A 23,492-nucleotide genomic window follows, 5' to 3' on the forward strand; every position below is an offset into this window, starting at 1 on the left:
GACATTATGGAAGGTACAAGACAAAAGATTAGGTGTCCAGGACAGAGAAGCATATTCTCTATCATCGACGACACCGTTATAATTTAAACATATTGCAAATAAACTAATGTCACTTTCTCAAAGCAAGAACCGTGATAGCAACAATAAACATCACATTCACCGGCCCTGATACCCTGAAATCTTATTTTATACAAAATAGTGGACATCCAAAGTGATCTTACAGCTATCTTCACCTATTCAACAGCTTTGCGGATAAGATGGGAAGTATCAAATTGTTTTACTTTATTCATTTTCCAAATTTAGTTTACTTTATATGTATATTTGGATCCTAACTGAACGTCGAATCCTTTTGAATGACTGCAGTATGAAAATGTTGTTTTATATACTTTTGCGTTCAAAAGTTCTTTAAACAATCTCTTAGTAAACCATGCAGAAACAAAACGACCAATAGTGACGGCTGATATACCGCGCCAACAGGTGCAGGCCGACTTACATCAGTCATACATCATACCCCTACTAAATAATAGTGTAACTTTAATATCGTCAATCACAGAAGATAATCCGACAGTGCGTTGTATTACTGCCTATAAAAAGTTATTATAGCCATGCTACCGTGGAGTCCTGATAACACATGCGTATTATACTGTTTTAATATAAAATTTGATATTCACCACCATCCACACGAATATCCCCTCCAAGCTTTGCCCTTCCGCTACCTCGTCATTTAAAAACGGTTTACCTCGCGTTCTGTTGTCTTGTTAGAAAACACATGTAGCGTTTATCAATTTTGTAATTTCCTGTTACCCGTATTTTAATTTCGTAAAATATACATGTACAATATTTACAGAAAGCAGACACAATGCACGGAAGTTAAGAGAGGAGGTGCTACTACAAGGATAACAATGATAGTCGAGGGATGACATCGTGACGAGTCGTTGAACAGGTAAGTAAAATTTATCTATTAATCAGCATGCCAATCGGACCACTTTATCAATAACTCTGACGTTATTTTTATATTTTTTGGTACAAAGGGGGTTCAATAGTCGATATTGTTTTCACATAGTCAATTTCGATCAATGCCGATCGCTCGAAAATAAATTTTGTCCATTACACAAAACATAACAATAATTACACTCAGCATATTTGTTTGATTTGGCGCCGAATGACATACTTGACTTTCCAAGAATTGGGTATAAAGACGATTAACGAAATAAACTTCCAGTTTTGACGATTTACAATAACGTATTTCCTTTAAAGACAACTACTAAAAAGAAACTGACATTTAAGCTAAACCAGGTTCTTTTGTGTAAGTTTTTTTCTAATTTACCTTTTAACTCGGAGGAATTAAAAAGTCATTTCAGGTCCATTTTGTAGGTGGTCAAATGTTAGTTTGGTAACCACAACTCATGCCATTTGGTTTGTCCTGTTCGGGGGAGGGGCAATGAATTATTAAATCTGTACAGACCAAAGTCAAAAGTTGAAGAACCATATTTTTTTCAAGTGAACGACATACTGATTGACAAAAACGTGTAGTCTATAAAAACGTCATTTTCAGGCATCTTTAAGTTTCCGGGTAGTCATCTCAAGACCCATATGACCAATTAGATACATGCATAATTACCCTGAGAACGGATCCTTTTCTACATTGAAATAAGGCACAGCAGGGTTTAAATTAATATTTCTTTCTGTGCATGTGAGGTTTTGTGTGTGTGTGTGTGTGTGTGTGTGTGTGTGTTGGGGGGGGGGGGGGGGGGTTACACATAATTGATATTTATCAATTCATTTTGGCACATTCCGTTACCTCTGGACAGATATCGAAGTTTATACACGATGTTGTTGCCGACATATTAGAGTATTTAATACGACGGCCTATAATGTGCCGCTCCGAACTGTAGGTTTGGGTGGACCCCCTATTCGATACGCTTAGTGATGATAAATGGTCGTATTTATTACTCTAAAGACAGATAGCGCTGTGGTGATGTAGCCATCGTGCAATCTCTCATCTAACCTTACCCTGCTCATCTCCTGGCCTCGTCTTCGTTTCCACCAGATTACACACCTCTCTCACCAGCTCTTATAGCCGCTACAATCTGTTTACTTGTCCTATAAAATGACACACTAACGTGCAATCATACTGTTTATTTCCGAATGAGATATTTGTTATGATTATTGCTCGTTAAAGTTTTTATTGATAAATAAATAAGCACCCCTCTGACCGCACGTGCATGCCTGATATGTTTTCCAATGTCACACTCCCATAATTAATATTCTATAAATAGACGCCAAATTAGTGGCACGTGTCAACATGCATTTTACTGCATTAACGAGAGGTTTACAACTTCATCTCTCCACCAGTTTACTCAAAAATGTAATGTTTATCACCGAAGGTTTTACTGACATGTTTTGCACGGGTGCGTGTTACTCTTTATTGTTTACAAGTTATCACTGTGATTTTTTTCTTCGCTTATACCAGATACATGCTTTTATCAGCATTGTAACATATCTTAAAGCACAGTAAGTGTGATAAAAGAATGTAGATGTTATCCAGTTTTTGTACCAAAGGTTAAGAAAGCATATTCTTAACATCATTTTCTTGTGTGTGTGTTTCAGAAGTAAAAAGGTGACAATGGAGAGAATCGAAAAACAAGTAGTCTCCATGGAGAAAACTTTGGATTCCGCCAGAAGGTGGCGCTCGTTCTCAGTGTGTTTACTAATTGTGATTATATTCCTTCTGGCAGCAATCGCTACCTCTATAGTATATTATGAACTGATTATGCGCACAAAGAAACTTTCCCGTCACACTAATATACAGGAGACAACTGCTGTCGAAGAGGAACCAACAGATCCACCGATGTTTCGCGATTTAACACAGGTAGAACTTAAAAGACTGAAGAGATACTTACACGAGCATGGCGACTTCAACCTAAAACATAACAAACCTATTGTAAGCTCGAGCTTCCTGTTTCTATCTGAATTACACCTCCCTAACAAATCACAGGCCTTGGAAACATTAGATAAGCACCATAATGCGCCGCCTAGAGAGGCAAAAGTTGTGCTATTCAGAGGAGACAAGAAGATTCCTGTTATTGAAGAATATGTTGTTGGACCGCTAGCCAACATAACGTATCACCGTTTGCTTGTGTCCAAACATTACCAAAGACCGGCGCCATATCTTTTCAGACCGAACAGTAAAGCGGAATACCTCGAGGTAAAGAAACTGCTGACTGATGTTGATGAAGTTATCAAGCACGTTTTACTGGAAAGTTATGATGCGCGCTTCTTCAGTTGTGACCGGAAGTGTTTAGTCTTACATCGATGGACAGTTGTCTCCCCTACTGTTTCGGGAATCGACGTTCGTAAAGTTTGGTACTGGGCACACCACTTCACCGAGTATTATCTCTTAAATCCTGTTGATTTCTTTATTCTCTTTAATCTTGATGGAAATGATCCCAGCCAGTTTCATGTCGAAACCATCTGGTATAACGGACAGCATTTCGATACGGCTGAGAATTTAGCAGATGCTTTCACTGCGGGTACTGTCAAGAAATCATCAATAATATTTCCCAAAGAAAATCCTATGCACTTTGCCACCCTTAATTTAAGAGGGAATCAGTTTCCAGAGAAGAATATGCGTAGCCCTAAACAGGTGGAACCAGACGGCAGGCGTTACTACCGGAATGACAGACATGTTACGTATATGGGTTGGGCGTTTGACTTTCGGATGTCTACTACAACTGGACCTCAGCTATTTGACATCAAACACATGGGACGTCGAATTGTTTACGAGCTAAGTCTTCAGGAAATATCGTCTTTCCACTCCGGGTTTAAACCTTGGAACAGATATTCTGATATGCTATACAGTAATAGTCTCTTGGGATATCAAGCTCGTGATCTTGTTCCGGGAGCAGATTGTCCCAACTCTGCCTCCTTCATCAGTGCTACTCACTGGACAGAACACCGAAGTGACCCTGTCACGTATGAACGTGCGTTCTGCCTCTTTGAACATAGTACTGGCGAGCCATTGAGGCGCCACCACGCGTACGATAGAATGACCGGTCGATTCTATGGCTCTCTAGAAGATATTGTCCTAGTTCTCAGGGCTATCATATCAGTGAATAATCAGGATTGCATTGTGGATTTTATTTTTCACCAAAATGGTGCTTTAGAAGTGAAAACCTCATTAACCGGTTATATGATGGCTATGCTTCACTCACCTCCAGAAGGAAGGTATGGTTTTAAACTCCGCGATAGACTCATTGGAACGATAAGTCAACACGCATTCAATTTTAAAGTTGATTTGGATATTCACGACATTAAAAACCGCTATGAGACATTACAGTTTGAACCTCATATCATCAACAATAATGATTGGTCGGTAGAAAAGAATTCAAGATACCAACAAATCAAATTTACAAGGAATTCAAAAATGACAGAACTACAAACGTTGTATCGAAAAAATACTAGCCTTCCTCTATATCATATATTTTACAACAAAGATTATAGAACTACGTACAATGACGCGAGGGCGTATCGGATACAGATCGATGGCGGACTAACACATCTACTGTCACAAGGTATCGCCAATGAGCCGTCGATATCTTGGGCGCGGTATCAGATGGCGGTGACGCGCCGGAAAGACGATGAGGGACAAAGTAGTTCGATTTACGCAATGTGGGATAGGAAAGAACCAATTGTCAATTTTCAGAGTTTCCTTGACGACAACGAAAATGTTGTTGATACAGTAAGTATTCAAGAAGACACGTGCTTCAAGGGATTATAAAATGCACTTTACATATAGAATAGAGTTTCTTAAACATCTTAAATATATTACCAGGCAGTGTAACCTCTAGACATACGAAAGAACATCAATCTCCTCTAACTTCAAGTCGAACAAGATAAAGAATATGATCTAACATCATAGTGGACACAAAATATTTGTCACCAACCAGCATCTGTTTTGTATAACACATTTATCATCGATCTTTGTCACGACAATCTTGATATTTAGAGCAAACTAAAAACCATATACACAGAAACAACATATATCAACACCATAGGTTGGAGAAGCTGGATTGTTACTTTCCAGTAAAGGGAATTTCATATCGGTGTAATCGAAATCCTCAAGTATAGATATAAGATATCTCTAGAACATAAAAGTTTCGAAATAAAAATATTCTGTCACATACAGATTATTGAATACAGAATCAACGTTGCTCAATGAATGATGCTTAGTTTACAGTTATCCGTATTCTTACCCAAATATACCATTGAAAAGGCCTTGATTTTTCTTCTTTTTTTAATACGCACGGATTACGTGTCACAACACTGAAATCGTAATGACATATAATGCCAAACAATTGATGGTTTTTTTATCAGTCATCTACAAGCTAGTCTGAAAAGTGATATATAGATTATTATATCTGCCATTTATGAACTGATCTAGTATGGATTATATCGAAATATACTAAAAAATATCCATGCAACGCGAAATATAATATATTCTTTACACCAGTAATTTATATAACCATTTACGTACAATTCACCCTCCTGAAAATGAATTTAAGGATACTGGAAACTGGATTGGGTGGAAACTGATGGGTCTATTTTCACAACGCTTTACTTTTCTTTCCTAAATCATTAACATCCATCATCTTCTGTTGTTTTTTTTTATTTTATATTCTTTGCTTATAATGTTTACAGCTTGTGATGTACTATTTATATTTAATGTTGTAATGGTATTAGGATTTTCTTAATAGTCCTTTCTAAAAAAATCCTCCTCACTCACCTGATTTTGGAGCATGTTATGACACATTACCACAAGCTCTTGTGAAAACGTTGAAACGTTTCATGTTCATTTTTAAAAAATGGCACCTGTTTTGACCCTTATATGATGGGATGTGATCCCCGGTGGCACGTTTAGAAGAAATGTCGGAAAACCAAGGATGCAAAGTTTTAATGTTCACACTTCAGTACACTATCATTGACCATGCGCAATGGGTTGGTTTATCATAGTCTGATACTTTTCTTTGTGTTCTTAACAGGATCTAGTTGCCTGGGTAACACTGGGACTTCATCACCTACCACAGATGGAGGATCTACCACTTATTTCATCTGTTGGCAAGCGGCTATCTTTCTTTTTAACTCCATTCAACTATCACGACTCCGATCCATCCATGGCGTCAAGAGATGCAATACGCATGTCTTATGAAGAGACTTCCGGTTCCGATCACATTGTTAGGGTTGAAAATTATGGATTGCCGAAAGATTTTTCGTGCGATTCTGAATTCCAAGAAAATTCTTACTTCAATACTTCTGAATTATTTGAACAAACATAACTTCAACACTTGGTCATTATTTAAATAAATTAATATATTTCAAGGACTATTGCCTCATTTTATGTATAAATGACGTTGAATCAAATGAAACCGCAGACTTTCCTTTAATATGCAGCTATTTACACGGGGTACCATGAGTTACGCCCCCTTAGCACTAATCGAGTTGTAGACCCGTGAACGCAAAAGCAGACTGGGGTCAGTAATTGATGAGTAATTTTATCAGACTTGGGCTCGGAGACCCGTACAGGGTCATATCAGTATCTGTTGTACCTATTAAACTAAAGAAAAGAAGAAAAATGATTACAAGTTGGTTAATCACAGCATTTTAAAAAAGAAATTACAGTGGCAATGCTTTTATCCAATACAAATACATAGTACAGGGAAAATCTCAAATTCATTGAACTCGTACATTTTATTTTTCACTCTGATTTATGACAAACACTTATAAATATAGGTCAATGAGTCAATTTATTTATGTAATCCACTTGCTTGGTTGTTACAATATCAGTCAATGGTCTTAATTTTCAAACAACAAATCCAATATGATGATATACAATGTACTAAACGCGATACTAGCCCGCCAACATAATTAAATCTTCTTTTAACAAAGTCTTGAATGTCAACTATGTCAAGTAAATTCAGAAACGTATTTCTTCTTTTCCTAGTTCAAATGCAACAAAATGCATGTTTGTATCTATTTTGATATTTGGTTATCATGATTGTCTAGAAACGTGCTAATTATAACGTATAAATTGATATTTTCTATACGATTGTTGTATTATGGAATATTTTGAATTGAAATACTGTATTAATGATAGTTAATTAGTGTTGCTGTCTTTATATACCATTCTCCTAGTAACTCTTTACAAAACAAACAGTATAGTAGAAATCTCAATTTTCAAATTGATCTCGCCAATTTTATGACAAAATTTTCTCTGTACTTTGATTTTTTTAAAAAACAAAACGCGAGTTTGAGCTATTCACAACTGAAATATCACCCTTTATCGCAGAAAGTAATTTGTCAGGCTACTTTCGTCAAACTTCATCAATCAAGTAAGACTATTTAGATTTGTTATTCATGTTTGTTGAAAGTTTTGTTACAATTTGCGTAGTGAGAATCATTTGGGGAGCGATTGCAAACAACTGTAGCAGTTGACTGATTCGTCGTATTTGCTATCTGAATGTTTTACATAAATACATATATTTCTAATATCTGAATAACTGGTGAAATAAATGTAGTCTATAGAGTTTCATAAACTGAAAAAAAAAAAGAAACAAAACTGTCGATTTATCAGTAGGCGTTTGTAACTATATTTCCCTGGCGGAGCAGATATGCCACATGCTCGACCATGGACCAGTCAAAGCTCATCGTTCGGGAATAAATACAAGGGAATTAAGACATCATGTTCCAGAAAGGTAAGCGTCTTCTGCTTGGTTGATTCAGGTAAGAAATATTACGTTCCTAAATGAGAGCAAGGAAAATATCGAAACCACCAGGCATACTAACTAGCACCAAACACGTCCAACGCCATATCATGAAAAGATGTTATGACTGTCTTTAATACGTTTGAGTACGATTGTTACCGGTATGTTATATCAACGTTTGTCTAATAGACATTTACATTAACGGAACGGACACTGATATTGTTGTAATGATGTTAAAATAATCTTAGGTTACAAATATGTATAAAATAAACAGAGAGGAAAAAATCGTTTGAGTTGAATCATTATACATAGCTTTATATATTGTAAAAATGTACGTATAATCATTTCAGTCGTGGAACAAATGTTTGGACTTCTCCTAATAAGAAATTTAACAGCTGACGCGGAATGCTTAATTAAAATTATTGCCATCATCCTCAAATATTTTTGCTTTCAGTTAACGAAGATTGCACAAACGGCATGCAAGTTAAAAGCACCTTTTGATACAAATTTAGAAGGAACAGTGAAGCCAAATAATGGATTAAACTGCATCACACAGCTGTTTCGTCTTTCTAGAACTCTTCAGTGATGCTACATCATACAGCTGTTTCGTCCTTCTAGGACTCTTCAGTGATGCTACATCATACAGCTGTTTCGTCCTTCTAGGACTCTTCAGTGATGCTACATCAAACAGCTGTTTCGTCCTTCTAGGTCCCTTCAGTGATGCTACATCATACAGCTGTTTCGTCCTTCTAGGTCTCATCAGTGATGCTACATCATACAGCTTTTTCGTCCTTCTAGGACTCTTCAGTGATGCTACATCATACAGCTTTTTCGTCCTTCTAGGTCTCATCAGCGATGCTAAGGGCCTAAAGTTTAAAGTTTAAAACATAAGGAAGTCCAAAATGATCGAAATATATAAAAATTTAGATGGGAAGGTGGATTATTCCTGTATGTACGTTCTGTCACATCCCCTCACGCTAATTTAAGTTTTACTTACTGTGTTTTATTTCACGATACGTATGCTTTACAGCTTTTCAGAAAAAAATATTTCATCTTGACCACATGAGTAAGGATGTTCGTTTTTAACGTCAGTTCTGGAACATTGGTCTTAATTAGAAGAGATATATCATCCTGATGACCAAATATGATAGAAATATTATAGAAAAAACGGCAATATTTAATTTTATAATACTAAAATTAATCGATAACTCATAATTATACTATATAACTATGATATATAACTATAATATATAACTACAGTATAATATAACTTTAATTCATGTTTCAATGTATAACTATCATATCTGGTAGAGAAGTCGTTTTGGTTTCAAACTTCGTTCTACGTATGTAGCTAAATAAAAAGCCATTGTATTTGTGTCGTCCAATAATCAAACATCGTACAGGGTACATGGTTTTGTGTCGTCACATGATCAAACATCATACAGGTACATGGTTGTGTGTCTTCAAATGATCAAACATCGTACAGGTACATGGTTGTGTGTCTTCAAATGATCAAACATTGTACAGGGTCCATGGTTTTGTGTCGTCCAGTGATCAAACATTGTACAGGGTCCATGGTTTTGTGTCGTCCAGTGATCAAACATTGTACAGGGTACATGGTTTGGTGTCGTCCAGTGATCAAACATTGTACAGGGTCCATGGTTTTGTGTTGTCACATGATCAAACATCGTACAGGTACATGGTTTTGTGTCTTCAAATGATCAAACATTGTACAGGGTCCATGGTTTTGTGTCGTCCAGTGATCAAACATTGTACAGGGTACATGGTTTTGTGTCGTCCAGTGATCAAACATTGTACAGGGTCCATGGTTTTGTGTCGTCACATGATCAAACATCGTAGAGAGTACGTGGTTTTGTGTTGTCACATGATCAAACATTGTACAGGGTACATGGTTTTGTGTCATCACATGATCAAACATCGTACAGGGTACATGGTTGTGTATCTTCAAGTGATCAAACATTGTACAGGGTCCATGGTTTTGTGTCGTCACATGATCAAACATCGTAGAGAGTACGTGGTTTTGTGTCGTCCAATGATCGAACATCGTACAGGGTACATGGTTGTGTATCTTCAAGTGATCAAACATTGTACAGGGTCCATGGTTTTGTGTCGTCACATGATCAAACATCGTAGAGAGCACATGGTTTTGTGTTGTCACATGATCAAACATCGTACAGGGTACATGGTTTTGTGTCGTCAAGTAATCAACAGAGGTTTCCGCGACGTTTCGCAATGATTAATTGGTGTTCCTGCTTCAACCTCACCAAAACCTGTTTTAAGTAAACAATGCCAGATAGCAGTATGATCCTACAGGTGTATAGATGTGAGGCGTTTTACTATCCTACTAGAAGAAATGCGTGAGATTCAAAATAAATCATCCTGGTTCCATCTTTCAGTTTACTTTTATCCTTTGGATCAATGCAGACCGAACTCTTTGATGTCTTGGGCCCTCTGTAAAGCAGGAGAGAATGAAATAAAAACAAAACAACCCATTTTCACACAAGCCACCAAGACCTGTATAACAAACCACGAAGAGTTATCTTTCTTCAGTCGGCAAATCTAGATAATCGACGCTTTCGAAGTCATGGTATTGTCTGATAATTATAATACATGTACATTACAGACGAGTCATTTAACCCGGTTAAGTTTATAGCATCAGTCAGTTTGTACATCTAAAATGATAGATTGAGTGTTAACAAGCTGTCATACTATTTTTAGATTTGCATTCTGTCATATATGCGAACAATTCTAAATAAAATGTCATGGAAACGATTAACACAATCTCGACCTCGAACACACATCGACCACATGTAACTGCATGATGAGTGTGGTGATTTCAGTTTTCCTATTGTGAATATTTTGTTTCTGGATAGCAACAACAAGCATCCCAAACCTTTGGTGAGTACATGTCGAATTTGATTCGATAGTCAAGGGTCTATTCCCATTATCACGATTTTCGTGCAAGGAGTCATAAACGAGAAATTTACAGTCGTCATAGTGATGTATATCTTTGTGCTATATAAAGCTGGTCGTGTTTCATGTAAATATAATCATAAGCTAAACTGAAATTAAATAAATCCAAACTATCAACACAAGAAATATTTACTGACTCATGAAGAAGAACAAGGAGAATAAGACAGAGGGCCTCATCTGCGACTCCCGCCATGTAAACCTTTATCAATTCAAGTAAGTAATGTCTAGTAAAGTCCTGAATGAGCGGTTGATATAGAGGAGTCTGCAGTGTCCTTGATTTCTATTCGTGTGTGTTTCTATATATATATATATATATATATGTGTGTGTGTGAGTATATACCAGTGAGCATCGAACAATCCTAACTTGACATCGTATATATATATATCTGTGTGTGTGTGTGTGTGAGGGTGTGTGTGTGTGTGTGTGTGTGTGTGTGAGTATATACCAGTGAGCATCGAACAATCCTAACTTGACATTGTATCTATTACTGCCGTATAACATTATCATGGTGACATGGACCGGTATCTCTCAAAAGTTTGTGCTGTCAGTATATCTGTTAGCTGGCAATATCTTTCAATCCCCAGTAAAGTTACTAAAAATTACTGGAAGTTACTAAAAATGTTTTGGACATAACTTTTTGCAATGGATTGATTGTCAAAATCCAAACAATAGACAACCTGCAATCATCTTTATGGCCTTTTGTATTCGTATTATGTGTATAGCGTACGCGGCTCCCATCATACCTATCCTTATAACTCAACTCACACATATTTCCGTAGAGTTCACATCATTTCACATCATGTATCACCATTAGTGAACATTCAATTCAAAGTATTTTGTCAGAAAAAAAATCCAATTTACGTAGCAATGGGGCCAAAAAAATTGAGCTATTTATTATCATTAAGCGTCAGTGTCAGTTGAAAGAGCTTGCACAGGTTTCCCGTATACTGCTATAATGGTTAGGGTGTTTGGAATTCTCGTTGTGAAATAGAGATTACACCATAGATATTTTAAAATTCGTGTTCTTTTAAGTCTGACCTGCTTACAAAATGTGGCGAGCAGACTAAGAAAAGTAAACAAGTTGTATCAGTCATTGAGTACTTTACTTGATTTAATAAATGGAAGGTTCACATTTTGTCATAATAAGACGCCATTAGGTCCACCAGATCTACTTATTTCTTTATTGTGTTTGTATTTTGAAGTTTTCAACAAATTTTCATTAAAATACTTCTCTTCCTTTTTACAATCTTTGTTCTCTGATGATATGGCATATTTTTCTTTGCTTTGCAGAAAAAGTTGAGATGAAAAAGTATCGACGGTCGATTGGACGATGGAGGTCGTTAACATTCGTTCTACTGTTGTGTGTTATTTATTGCACAATATGTGCTGTCTCCGTCTGATTTCATTCTCAGCATTTTTACTACTGACTTTTCTATGTTATGTGATAAATTGTATACTTGATTTGTTTTCGTTTCATATGAGAGAAACTTGTCTCCAAGTTTCAATTTGCTCGCCTAACAGGGCCACATACCGAATATCACAGACGTTAAAATGGGTTTTAATGAACTAACATGTTCATCATTAACTTAATTTCTACTTTTGTTTTACACTTTTAGCCATTAAATAGTGGACTGTGCAAATCAACATGTGGCTGTGGTCCAGCCATCGTTCTTCATTAAACAGTCTATGTTACCTCTATTTCTTGAGAAAACCAGTAACATGACGTGACTGAAAGGCGATCATTATGTATAGTGTAAATGAAAGTTATCGCGAATTTCTTCATTATTCCAACATTTCTAAATAAACCGGAAACCGTTATAACATCGTAGTTTTTGTAAGTACATAAAATCGTGGTTATTGTTCCGGTGGTTCATCTTCATTCAACCAGTCGCTTGGTTATTTTGTCATTTTATGGACATTAGGAGCGCGTCTTGTTTTCTGGGCGCGTAAACGTTACGTCAACATTAAAGTGATTAAACATAAAGTTGAACGGTGCTCCTTCAATTTCCTTGACCGTCTCATGGTAACGGCACGGATTTTCATAGTCTAAGCAAACTGTATGTATTAAGTGGTCATTTATTTCCTGTGCACTACTAACGTATAAATACTATGATACTGGTGAACTGTGAACACTAATACGGAATTGTAATAGGGTTCTCTACAAAGAGCAGAAATGTTATATGGTGACCATGAGTTGAATAATTAACACGGACAATCCAGGTGTTCTGAGGTGTTGGCAACATTAACAAAGTGGTGAATCCCATCACGCATGCTCGTAAGTAAAACAACAAAGGATATCTGATAGTGTCTTCAATAATGACAAATATATTTCATAAATTTGTCTAATATTTTAGTATCTTTCAGAAGTGCGCAAGCATACTAGCCAAATTACTTTCATGTTTTGACCACATATAAATTGAGGAAGTTGACATAACTCACTCATTTCATCTTCGCAGTTCACGACAAAAAATAGTTTATGTTTATATTCACATAGAAAATATTACTTAATCATTCCACTAAGATTGCTGTAAAAAGTTTAAAGAGAGTTTTACGCGTGACCAGTTACCTCGCGGGTGAAAATATGGCGGCAACCTACAGTTGATGACACAAATCCTATTGAAATGTCTTACGTGTTAGCTTCACATTCAAGACGTTTGGTTTGGATTGTATTAGGTAAATAACCCCTTAAAATTTCTGGTTTTGTGTTTTTTGTTGTAACGGGCTTTAGGATTTGTCAGTTTTATCAGATGATTTGTATTCTCTCTTTTCAAGTCTACAAAAGTGTCATTTTTAGTGAAAATAACATTGTAAATAGCTATAAGATATTTCTCTATGTTTCAGTCGCAAAAATGTGATAAAAATACAACACTGAAAATTTTATCTGTGTAAACGAAAACACAAGGTTGCATAGTTACAGTAGCTACATACTGTAAAGGCCACAGCTATACGGAGGAAATAACGTTATGTCTTAGAGTATACAGCTTTATAACATTTACAAACTACAAAGTTTGTACACATACAGTTATTAATATCCCAGGCATCGCTCTGGGTTGATGCTTACATTTTAAAGATATAATCAGAAAAAGAGAGAAAAAAACCAGTAAGGATTTTCTGTTGCTACCTTCTACCATACCTCGCATATTATCTATATGATAACCGTGAATACTTACAAAAATATTATGGAAACAAGTATTACACCAATACGGGGGAAACCAGAACCTGGGAAAATCATAGTCTAGGAAGTGACGATAGTACATTGGAGGTGAAACGTTAAAATATAGTTTAGAACATTACATAAATGTCATTGATATTGTATTATTATCAAAATATTATCAATATTAACAAAATCCAAACCTGTACCCATATACATAATCAGAATGGGAACTTAATATACTTACAATTGGTTTAACCAGTGACGCTGATGCCTCCATGTGGCAACCTATCGGAGGAAGGCACAACAACAAAGAGACCATGCCCGAAGCCGACATATAACGTCGTTAAGGGGAAAATATGGAACGACAAGAAGATTCGAACCTACATCTTCATTTTGCACTTCCAGGGATAAACCTTGTCCTAGTGTGTCCGCTACCAGATTGCTGGGCGTGCAATATTTTAAACAGAACAGAACGATTTTTTTGCCACTCATTCAATTTATAACATATTTAAAATCTATGTTTTTAAAGAAAACTTCCGATGATTTATTATTTTCCGAGTGCGCACAATATGATTAAATTTGAAAAAGTAAGATGCATTTTTCAATTTCTTTTTGTACTTCTTAACCACAGTGATTGAGACTATATACGTATTACTAACTGGGTACTTGTAGAGTGTTCCCCGTATGTAAGCTACACGCCCCCTAAGTATCTCCATACTTCACACACCATACTTATCACAACATTTACATCTTTCCTGTTCATGTCTAAGGTCGTCAGGTTGACAACGATGAATGAACTTCCCGGGGTTAACATGGAGTCCTGTAAGTATCTGTGAATCTTTTTCATATATAAATTTCTTCTGCAATATTTAGTTTATTTCACAATGTTTCTTAACCTTACATATACATTTTTATGTAAATTCATGTGATTTGAATTGATCGAGAGGAATTTTCTTATTACAGAACACATTATTGGTTTAGAATTCTGGCATTAGTTTGCGGTAACATGCATGTTTAAAGTGTTTAAAACACTTGACCAGCAACAAGATTCAGAACATCAACATCATTCCGTGCTATATTGATAACTGTGATTTATTAAAGCTTTGTTTAAATAATATATATTTAATATTAAGTAAACATTCGTGATACGGAATCTGTTGGCAGAAAAGTCAGCCAAACGAACTTAACCATTATTCTACTTTATACCGTATTCATCTTACCACCAAACTCAACGAACCTTCTACCAAACAGGAATTCGTTCATTTTCAAAATTTCATTCTCATGATATTTCTGGTACTAAAATAAGATTTCTCCGGGGTTAAAATTACGTGTCATTCCATTGTGAAGTGAAGTGGTGGATCTCAACCACAGGCGAGGCTTACCGAATCATTGCGACTTTTTCGGACGGTTGGTATTCCCCAATCTCACCAACAAAGAAGTAAATATTTTTGTCTCTTTCCCTTCTTGTCCTATTAGTATGTGTTTTGTTATCACAGTATACTTCTCATAGTTGACGTGAAGCCGTTATGAAAAATGGGAATCCCCTGTTTCTTTGTCCTTAGGCGACATTTCATACAGGTGAAGGCGTGGATACACCTGTCTTAGGTAAGATAAACTCCTTTCAGTTATCCTAGGCATCTCCAGACGAAATTCCACTACCGATTGCCCAAGGCATTAATTGGCATTGACCTTTGACCCAACCAGTTTTTACGTGATGGCAGGTAATATGTAACGTCTCTAATTATATATTGCTATGATAATTCCTGTCTACATAACTCATCTGAAACAACTTCACATATTTTATGTACATCATTCATTTTGAAGTACAAAGTGTACGTTTTTAGTTAAATACGCATAGTTTACGTAATGATGGATCCACTGACTTATTTATAGATATTAAGAGTTCATATTTGTTAACATTTCCACTGATTTCGTTACACTACTGCGATGGTTAGGTTGTGTGTTACTACGTATGTGGAAGTCTTCTATCAACAGGTAAATCATTTTAGTACAGAGGACGTACATGAATCAACGACTTATATTCGCCCCTAAACATTGAATTTTAAAATTTATAAGAGGTTCCATCCATCAAAAACATTGCCAGCTACCACCAAAATAGTTGTGAAGTGTTGTACAAACCTTTTTGTCAATTTCTGCTAAACATTTGAGGTGATTGCCCAAGAATGATTCGTGGGATTCACTGAGTGGGTTAAATCCATTCGCTCCATCATTCCTTAAAGACTTTGCAGCTTGAAATCTGAAATGTAAACAAAACACAGGTCAGCGTTCCCAATGACATGTATGTTATTGTACCTGAAGGCGGCCGATAACTTGATGCTTGTCAACAGACAATATTACATTTCCTGTACACAAAAAGAACTAGGTTTGCTTGATGACGAAGTAAACCCCATGTGTACATACGTGATCTTTCTAAAGGAAGAAATACTGGCTAATGATACTTCGGTATTGCTGTCATTTAGACTACCTATTGATGATAAGGATAGGGACCTCACACGTTTACATTGGACTCCTAAACTTCACAAGAACCCATTTAAATAATGCTTTTTTGCTGAATCGTCTAGCTGTTCTGTAACCTATATCGAAGTATTTATTTATTATCGAGATTCTGGTTGACAATATCCTCGTCGAGCTCGGTGGTAAGACCTTCCAACAAACTTTTGGCATACCTATGGTATTTGATATTTCCTTTCATTTGCTGACTAGTTTTTATACAAGACTGAATTTATTGAAAAACTTATCCAAACATGACACAAAGACCTTGAAAAGTCGTTTTATTTCACTTTCAGATATACTGATGTCGCCTTGTCTTGAAGTAACAATAGATTTATCGACCACGTCCATTATATATACATGTACCTACTAGCATAAGAAATCAAGAACACGACAGACTTTTCTACACCACCCGTTTATCTCGAACTTTTCCTTCAAAGAAACCAGCATGGCCAGCTTTCCACCAAGCTTAATAAAGCGTGACGATTTCATCTTCCCTTTTGTAAATTTGATGAATAGCAATACCCCTTCGTCCCTAAACAAATGGTGTTTAGATGTTGCAGTTCATTCGATATTCAAGGTTCTGCTACCATTATCACGATTTCGTGCAAGAAGTCATCAACTGAGGGACAAACTCATAACACATGGTTTCATAAGATCCAGGCTGATGCTCGTTAGTTTGCCTGTGAGTTCCGTTGCTGTATTCCTTGTTCTCATTTGAGAACGTGACATTAATTTCTTGGATTGACCATCATTTACGTGACGGGTGCTTTCGATGAAGCAGAAGACAATTTCTCTTTCGTAACACCAGGTCTCATTCTCCTTGTACTTTTTCAGGTGTCTTTCGTGTGTTCATAGTTTGATTATTATTATATGACCATCATTAATATCATACTAGTTTGCATTACTAATCGTGTTATAAATTAAAGATTATCAGAATATACGGCTTTAATAGTTTATATAATAGAATGCAGAAATGTTAAAACTTATCCGCCGAAATGACATACAACGAAAGACTAACATTTCCCTTTAATGACAGACACCATGAAGCGGTTATACCTCCGTTTTTGCTAGGTCTAATTAATTATCCATATCTCATACAGAGCACTCTCGGTTATACATGTATATAAAATAGTCAAAAGAATCGAGTTCTAGTTGTAACACACCTTATCTGTGGATGAATAAGCCTTCGGTTTTGTAAATGTTTATTTCTTGCACATTTTGGGGTCTTTCTGATCCCGACATTTACTTCTTTTTTCGTTCCTTGCATGTTGGAGTACTATTTTCTTCTCTTTGCAGCAAACAAAATGAAAGAGTATCGTCGGTCGATTGGACGATGGAGGTTGTTAGCATTCGTTCTCCTGTTGTGTGTTGTTGCCCTCTTGGTAGGAATTATCATCATATCCTTCGTTAAGAACAGACAACTAGAAGATCAAAAGATACCATACTGTTCTGGGAAGGAGGACATCAATCTGGCGGAGCCGACTGTTCCATCGGTATTTCACGACCTTACTGCAGTTGAGGTCGATGGACTCATGAAATACTTGCATTCCCAGAGAAGTCTGAATTTAGTGAAACCTGCAGATGCTAAAGTAAACAACAGCTATGTCTACCTGGCAGAGATTTATGTGCCGCCAAAGATCAAAGTATTGGACTATCTGGATAACAATGATGTAAAACCTGATAGGGAAGCAATTGTCACAATATTCAGGGGAGATAAGCGACCTCCGATAGTAGAAGAGTATTTAGTCGGTCCCCTTCCTAACCCTAGTAATTTGAAGGAAGTTCCTTACCATCGACAGAAAATCCCTTTCAATCTTCGGCCATTTACTGGACCAGAATGGGGCTTTCAAATGTATGCTGTTAATGCAGCCATTCACAGCACTTTATATGACCTTGTTTTCGAAAGTTTTGGCGGAAAGTTTATACATTGTGATGATAAATGTTTGAGATTGGTTGTGCCTGCCCCGTATTCTCCTGCAGTATCCGGTGTACCTCACGGACGAAAGACATGGTTCACTATGGTACGCTTGGTAGATGTTTTCTTTTTACATCCGCTTGATTTTGCTGTTCTTATTAATTTTAATTACGACACTCAAAACATTGAGTTCGAAAAAGTTTGGTACAATGGACAATCATTTAATAGTCTTGAGGAATTAGCAGCTGGCTATTCTGACGGAACTGTTAGAAAAACAAAAGTACCTTTTCCTTCGAAAAATGACAGAACGTTTTCCAAAATGACAAGACGTGGTCCGGCCTTTCAAAACGAATTCAAAAGAGATCCGCTACAGTTTGAACCTGATGGCAAGAGGTACACCATACATCACAACCATGTGGAGTATATGGGCTGGAAGTTCTACTATAGAATGTCGCCTGTATCTGGACCACAGATATACGACGTCCGATTCAGGGACGAAAGGATTGCTTACGAAATTAGTTTGCAGGAAATAGTAGTGTTCTATGCTGGATCAAAACCGAGTCAGATGTTGGCAGAATATTTTGACAGTTGCACCCTGATAGGGATCCAAGATAAAGGACTTGTACCAGGAATCGATTGTCCAGCTCATGCCACATTTATGGATACCACATTCGTTGCAGAATCCTCCAAAGAACCAATAAGATTTAAGAACGCGTTCTGTTTGTTTGAGCATAACAGCGGATACCCATTGAGACGACACCATTCTCATTCCAAGTTTTCAGGTAGCTTTTACGAAGGAATGCCAAATGTTGTGCTTACACTGAGGTCGGTGTTTACTGTGGGAAATTATGACTATATATTTGATTTCATCTTCTTCCAGAATGGTGTTGTCCAAGTGCGAGCCATGTCCACAGGGTATATATTAGCTACCTTTAATACTAGAGAAGAGGCGCCCTTTGGAGCTCAGGTACATGATGACCTTTTCGGAAATCTGCATACTCATCTTTTCAATTTCAAGGTAGACATCGACATTAAAGGGAAAACAAACCGATTCGCAACATGGGACATTACTCCTACATCACGACCCAACGATTACTCCGCGATACCAAACGCCCACTATCACATGATAAATTACACACGTGAAGTTAAAGAGACGGAACAGACGGGTGCGTATAAATTTGACTTCGAAACTCCAAAGTATCTCCTGTTTTACAACGAACAGGAAAAGAATGCTTATGGAAATCCAAAGGCATACCGTATTTTAAACAAAGGAATGGTGAAGCAGCTTTTCGCTGAGGGTGAAGGAAATGAGCCGGCGGCCAGCTGGGCGAGGTACCAGTTGGCTGTGACACAGTACAAGGAGTCAGAGCGGAGGAGTAGCTCTGCGTATTCTTACATGGACTCATCAGATCCCGTGGTTCAGTTCCAACATTTTATTGACGACGACGAATCCATCAAAGACGAGGTGAGTTAGCACATCAATATAATCGGAAATTATAAAACATACCATCCATTGATTATTTTTCAATATAGGATTTTGATAAAAATATTCCATTTTCCTCTGATATCTTATGACAACCATTACATTAATTATTTTACATTAATACTTTAACTTACAAAGTTCATGTTTATATCGAGGTTCTACAACGAGTGGCAGTTGATTATCATCGTTATCTAACTCGAGTTAGTTAATTTTCAAATTTAGAAAAGACACGAGGCTTTGAAAATTAACTAACGAGAGTTTGATACCGATGATAATCAACTGCCACGAGGTGTAGAACTTCTTTCTACCATAACCTTTTAACGTAAAAAAAATATATATTGTGTACAACATTGACACTTTTGCGAAGAATACATCGTAGGTTGTCTGATTGGCTCATTAACATGCAAAAAGAGACAAAATCGCTATTTTTGAATATCTATTCAGTAATCTTGTTTGGAAACACCCTGTAACATTAGTTCATTGAAACACGTTACAAAATTACACAAACTGTTAATCTTTAAAAAAAATAATTTGGAACCAGATTTTATTGCGGATAAGAGTAGAGCTTCTTCGCGGGAAAATGTGAATGCAGACACGATTAAGATGGCGTGTAATTTTGGGGCTGAGTTTCTAATGCTCTTTGCGTGTTTCTAGGGGGTCTCGATATTGACATCCTTGGGGCTCAGCTGTACATTTAAGTTTAAGATCATTTGAAACTGAGATATTGTCGGAAATGTGGCGGGGTTCAGCGGTAGGCCTAGTTGAGACAGTGACGACAGGGTCAGGGGAAATGTCAATCCTGTATCTTGATTCCGAAACGACATTGCCCGTCTCCAACCTAATATCAAAAGTTGGGAAACCAAAATTACTACATTTACCATTTACTATCCCCTTTCCCCTCCACACAGTTTTACCGCATCACCGATCTTGACCGCTGGCAAGAGTGACAGATCGTCACTGTCAGCCATGTTGATGATGGACAGCAGACGATGAAAACAATCGCACGTGGCGAAAGTAGTTCGGGGTCACAGATCATGGTTGGGTCAAATGTCAATGCCTCGTCCAATAGATTTGGCTGTCACCAATAATACACGTGTGTATTATGCGTATGAATAAACAATGGATATGGTGTTTAATGAATAGTCTGGGCGTGAGATAACATACCCAGGTTATGGTAGAAAGGGTAGTATTCTATAGATTTTACAGCGTTAAACGATATATGTACAAATCATTCCCGGAATTCTGAATTCAAAAAGAATATATATAAATTTTGAAATATAATTTGATAATTACATTCATAATCAAACATGAAAAAGGCAGTAAGTTAGAGCTGTTTAAATTCCCCTCCATCCACCCCGCCTCCTACCTCAGTGTATGTTTCAAAGAATAAAACTACATTATACTTGATATTATTTAAGTAAGAACACCTCCGCATCTAGATTCTGACTGGTTTTCAATCTTTACTTCCAATATTTCAAAATATATGACAAGTCCGAGAAGTACAAAACATCTGTGTGAAACTTTGTTTTCGTAGCCGAATTGACTACAGTACGTTGTTACCATCTGGTGTATTTTTTTCTATAATCTATTTCCCATCTCGTCACACTATCGACATAGTGTACACATGATTATAGTTCTTGTGTATCTTTTGTACAACGTTGGAGATTGCAGGTTGTATATGGTGGACTTTTGGTTCTCTTGAAATTTGCCGCAATCTGCTTGTCATGTTTCAATTAATTTGAAAAATGGCTTGCCCAATTCAGAACAAACACATATACTTGGTGTTCTTCCAGTATGATCAGATAAATGAAAATTCAATGGATTATGGGGTTAGTGCACCTCCCAATCGAGATGTAACATTTTCCCGATCAGTTTTTAATTTCTCAGTCACCATCTGGGTTTCAAAATTTAGCCACTAGGATGAAACAGCCATATGATGCAGTTTATTCATTGTTATATCTAACTTTAAATTTGTATCAAAATGTGCTCTCTATTTGTAGAATTTATTGTGTAGACCCTTTCGTCATTTGAAAGAAAAAAATTCACGGTTACTATATTAACAGGATTTGGTGGCTTGGGTGACGATGGGCTTACACCATATCCCACACACAGAAGATCTTCCTGTCACCCCGTCGCCAGGAATGGACCTTAGTTTCTACCTCCTACCTTACAACTACTTTACAGAGGATCCAGCCATGGCATCAAAGAGTTCTGTCCGAATAGAACTCAAGGACAGAAGTAAACCGAAAGACGGAGTCCGGGTCATTCGGTACGGACCTGAAGAGGAAAAGCAATGTGTCGCTCACAAGAATAACTATTATGACATGTATATGAAATATCCGGAAGCCATTCTCGAAACTGGTAGCAGCTAAATGGGGGATGTATATAAGTCATCTCGTTTACTTATACACAAAAGTATGCTAGCTGAAAGAACTTTATGTTGTTGTAAACCAATTTACGCCAATGAACATGCAAATAGATTTTTTTGTATGAAATATAGACGTAATACAGGTAACGAAAGTTGAAATTAAGACATAGTAAATACAAAGCATTCTATATTTTAACAAAGTGGAACAAGTAAAACCGGTGAAGGAAGTACATTTTTATTTCCATGCAGTACGATTAATTAATCTCGTCAAACATATGCAGTTAATGTAGATCAAACTATTAATAGCAATTTTTGCTAAATCTAGGGATTTGGTTGGTTAAAGGTGACTAAGTGAAAACGCATTCGGACCTTCTCAGCGGATATTAAGTAATTTCTCGTACACAGGACAGGGGAATTACATCTGCTACCCAATGATTATAAGACTCTTTTCTATATGGGTATGTAGGATAGGGATATTCCACCCGAGGGGTCACAAAATGTGGTAAAAACCCTCGGCTTTTTACCACATTTTGTGATCCCGAGGGTGGAATATCCCTATCCTACATACCCATATAGAAAAGAGTTTTTTTCTCTCATTTCTAATCTCATATTATTAAATATTTGCACTCACCTCGCGGTAGCCATCACTGGACGCCGCCATTTTGCAGATTTCTATTTTTTTCCTTGGGCCATATACATAAAAAAAAATGCTGAAATGGATTCTCCATCTCCGAATTTTGCAAACTAAGTTTGCGGTCGAAAACATAATATGGACTTTGAATGTAAACATCCAACGTCAGTGTTTAACTGTTTTTTCTTCAAGCGGGCTGGGTCAAATACCCTGTCAAATATATCACCCAGAGACATGCGTACGCGTTCAAATATAGTGCCTTAAAACACGCAATAAAACAACACTTTTCTTTTTAATATTTACTATTGCTCAATGTATAATATATCATAAACACTTTTTACATCTTTGAACATGTTGGTCAAGTTATTAATACTACTTCACTGTCAATAGTAATCTTACAAATCTTACACATTTATGAATGGAATTCTTGGTTTGCTTGTGAGATGACGTCACTTACGTCACACATTTCGCGCCACACCGACAGGAGGAAAGTTAGTCATTGTCACTTTCAATCACACGTGGACGACGGCGGAAAGGCCGAGTCCCAGGGTTGGTGATGTTGATATTTTTGACAGTTTTGTTAATACGAGCCTGCAAACAATGACTCCAATCGACTATGCGTGTTTGTGGATGAAGCGGATGACGAGAACATAGTCGATGAATGCGCGGGAA

General features: G+C 36.8%; 2 protein-coding genes across 2 annotated transcripts; both read left to right on the forward strand.

Annotated features, from left to right (window-relative positions):
- The first annotated feature begins 2,626 nt into the window (after window positions 1–2,626).
- On the forward strand, window positions 2,627–6,335 carry LOC132544501 (putative amine oxidase [copper-containing]). Its single transcript, XM_060208105.1, has 2 exons — window positions 2,627–4,741; window positions 6,042–6,335. Exons 1-2 carry the CDS (start codon window positions 2,627–2,629, stop codon window positions 6,333–6,335), a joined length of 2,409 nt encoding a protein of 802 aa, XP_060064088.1.
- Window positions 6,336–17,727: 11,392 nt separating this feature from the next.
- Window positions 17,728–22,275, forward strand: LOC132544525 (putative amine oxidase [copper-containing]). Its single transcript, XM_060208135.1, has 2 exons — window positions 17,728–19,803; window positions 21,885–22,275. The coding sequence occupies exons 1-2, from the start codon at window positions 17,728–17,730 to the stop codon at window positions 22,191–22,193; spliced, it is 2,385 nt and encodes a 794-aa protein (XP_060064118.1). The 3' UTR covers window positions 22,194–22,275.
- Window positions 22,276–23,492: the final 1,217 nt, after the last annotated feature.

This window comes from Ylistrum balloti, unplaced genomic scaffold (assembly GCF_031769215.1).
Source record: "Ylistrum balloti isolate Yb309-2 unplaced genomic scaffold, AGI_CSIRO_Ybal_v1 Utg369800, whole genome shotgun sequence".
NCBI classification, from domain to species: Eukaryota; Metazoa; Mollusca; class Bivalvia; order Pectinida; family Pectinidae; genus Ylistrum; species Ylistrum balloti.

Excerpts from the sequence above, each read along its gene's own strand:
- LOC132544501 (XM_060208105.1), top strand. The coding sequence starts at position 2,627 with ATGGAGAGAATCGAAAAACAAGTAGTCTCCATGGAGAAAACTTTGGAT. Across the intron at positions 4,742-6,041 it reads ACGAAAATGTTGTTGATACA|GATCTAGTTGCCTGGGTAAC; the intron begins GTAAGTATTCAA and ends TGTTCTTAACAG.
- LOC132544525 (XM_060208135.1), top strand. The coding sequence starts at position 17,728 with ATGAAAGAGTATCGTCGGTCGATTGGACGATGGAGGTTGTTAGCATTC. Across the intron at positions 19,804-21,884 it reads ACGAATCCATCAAAGACGAG|GATTTGGTGGCTTGGGTGAC; the intron begins GTGAGTTAGCAC and ends CTATATTAACAG.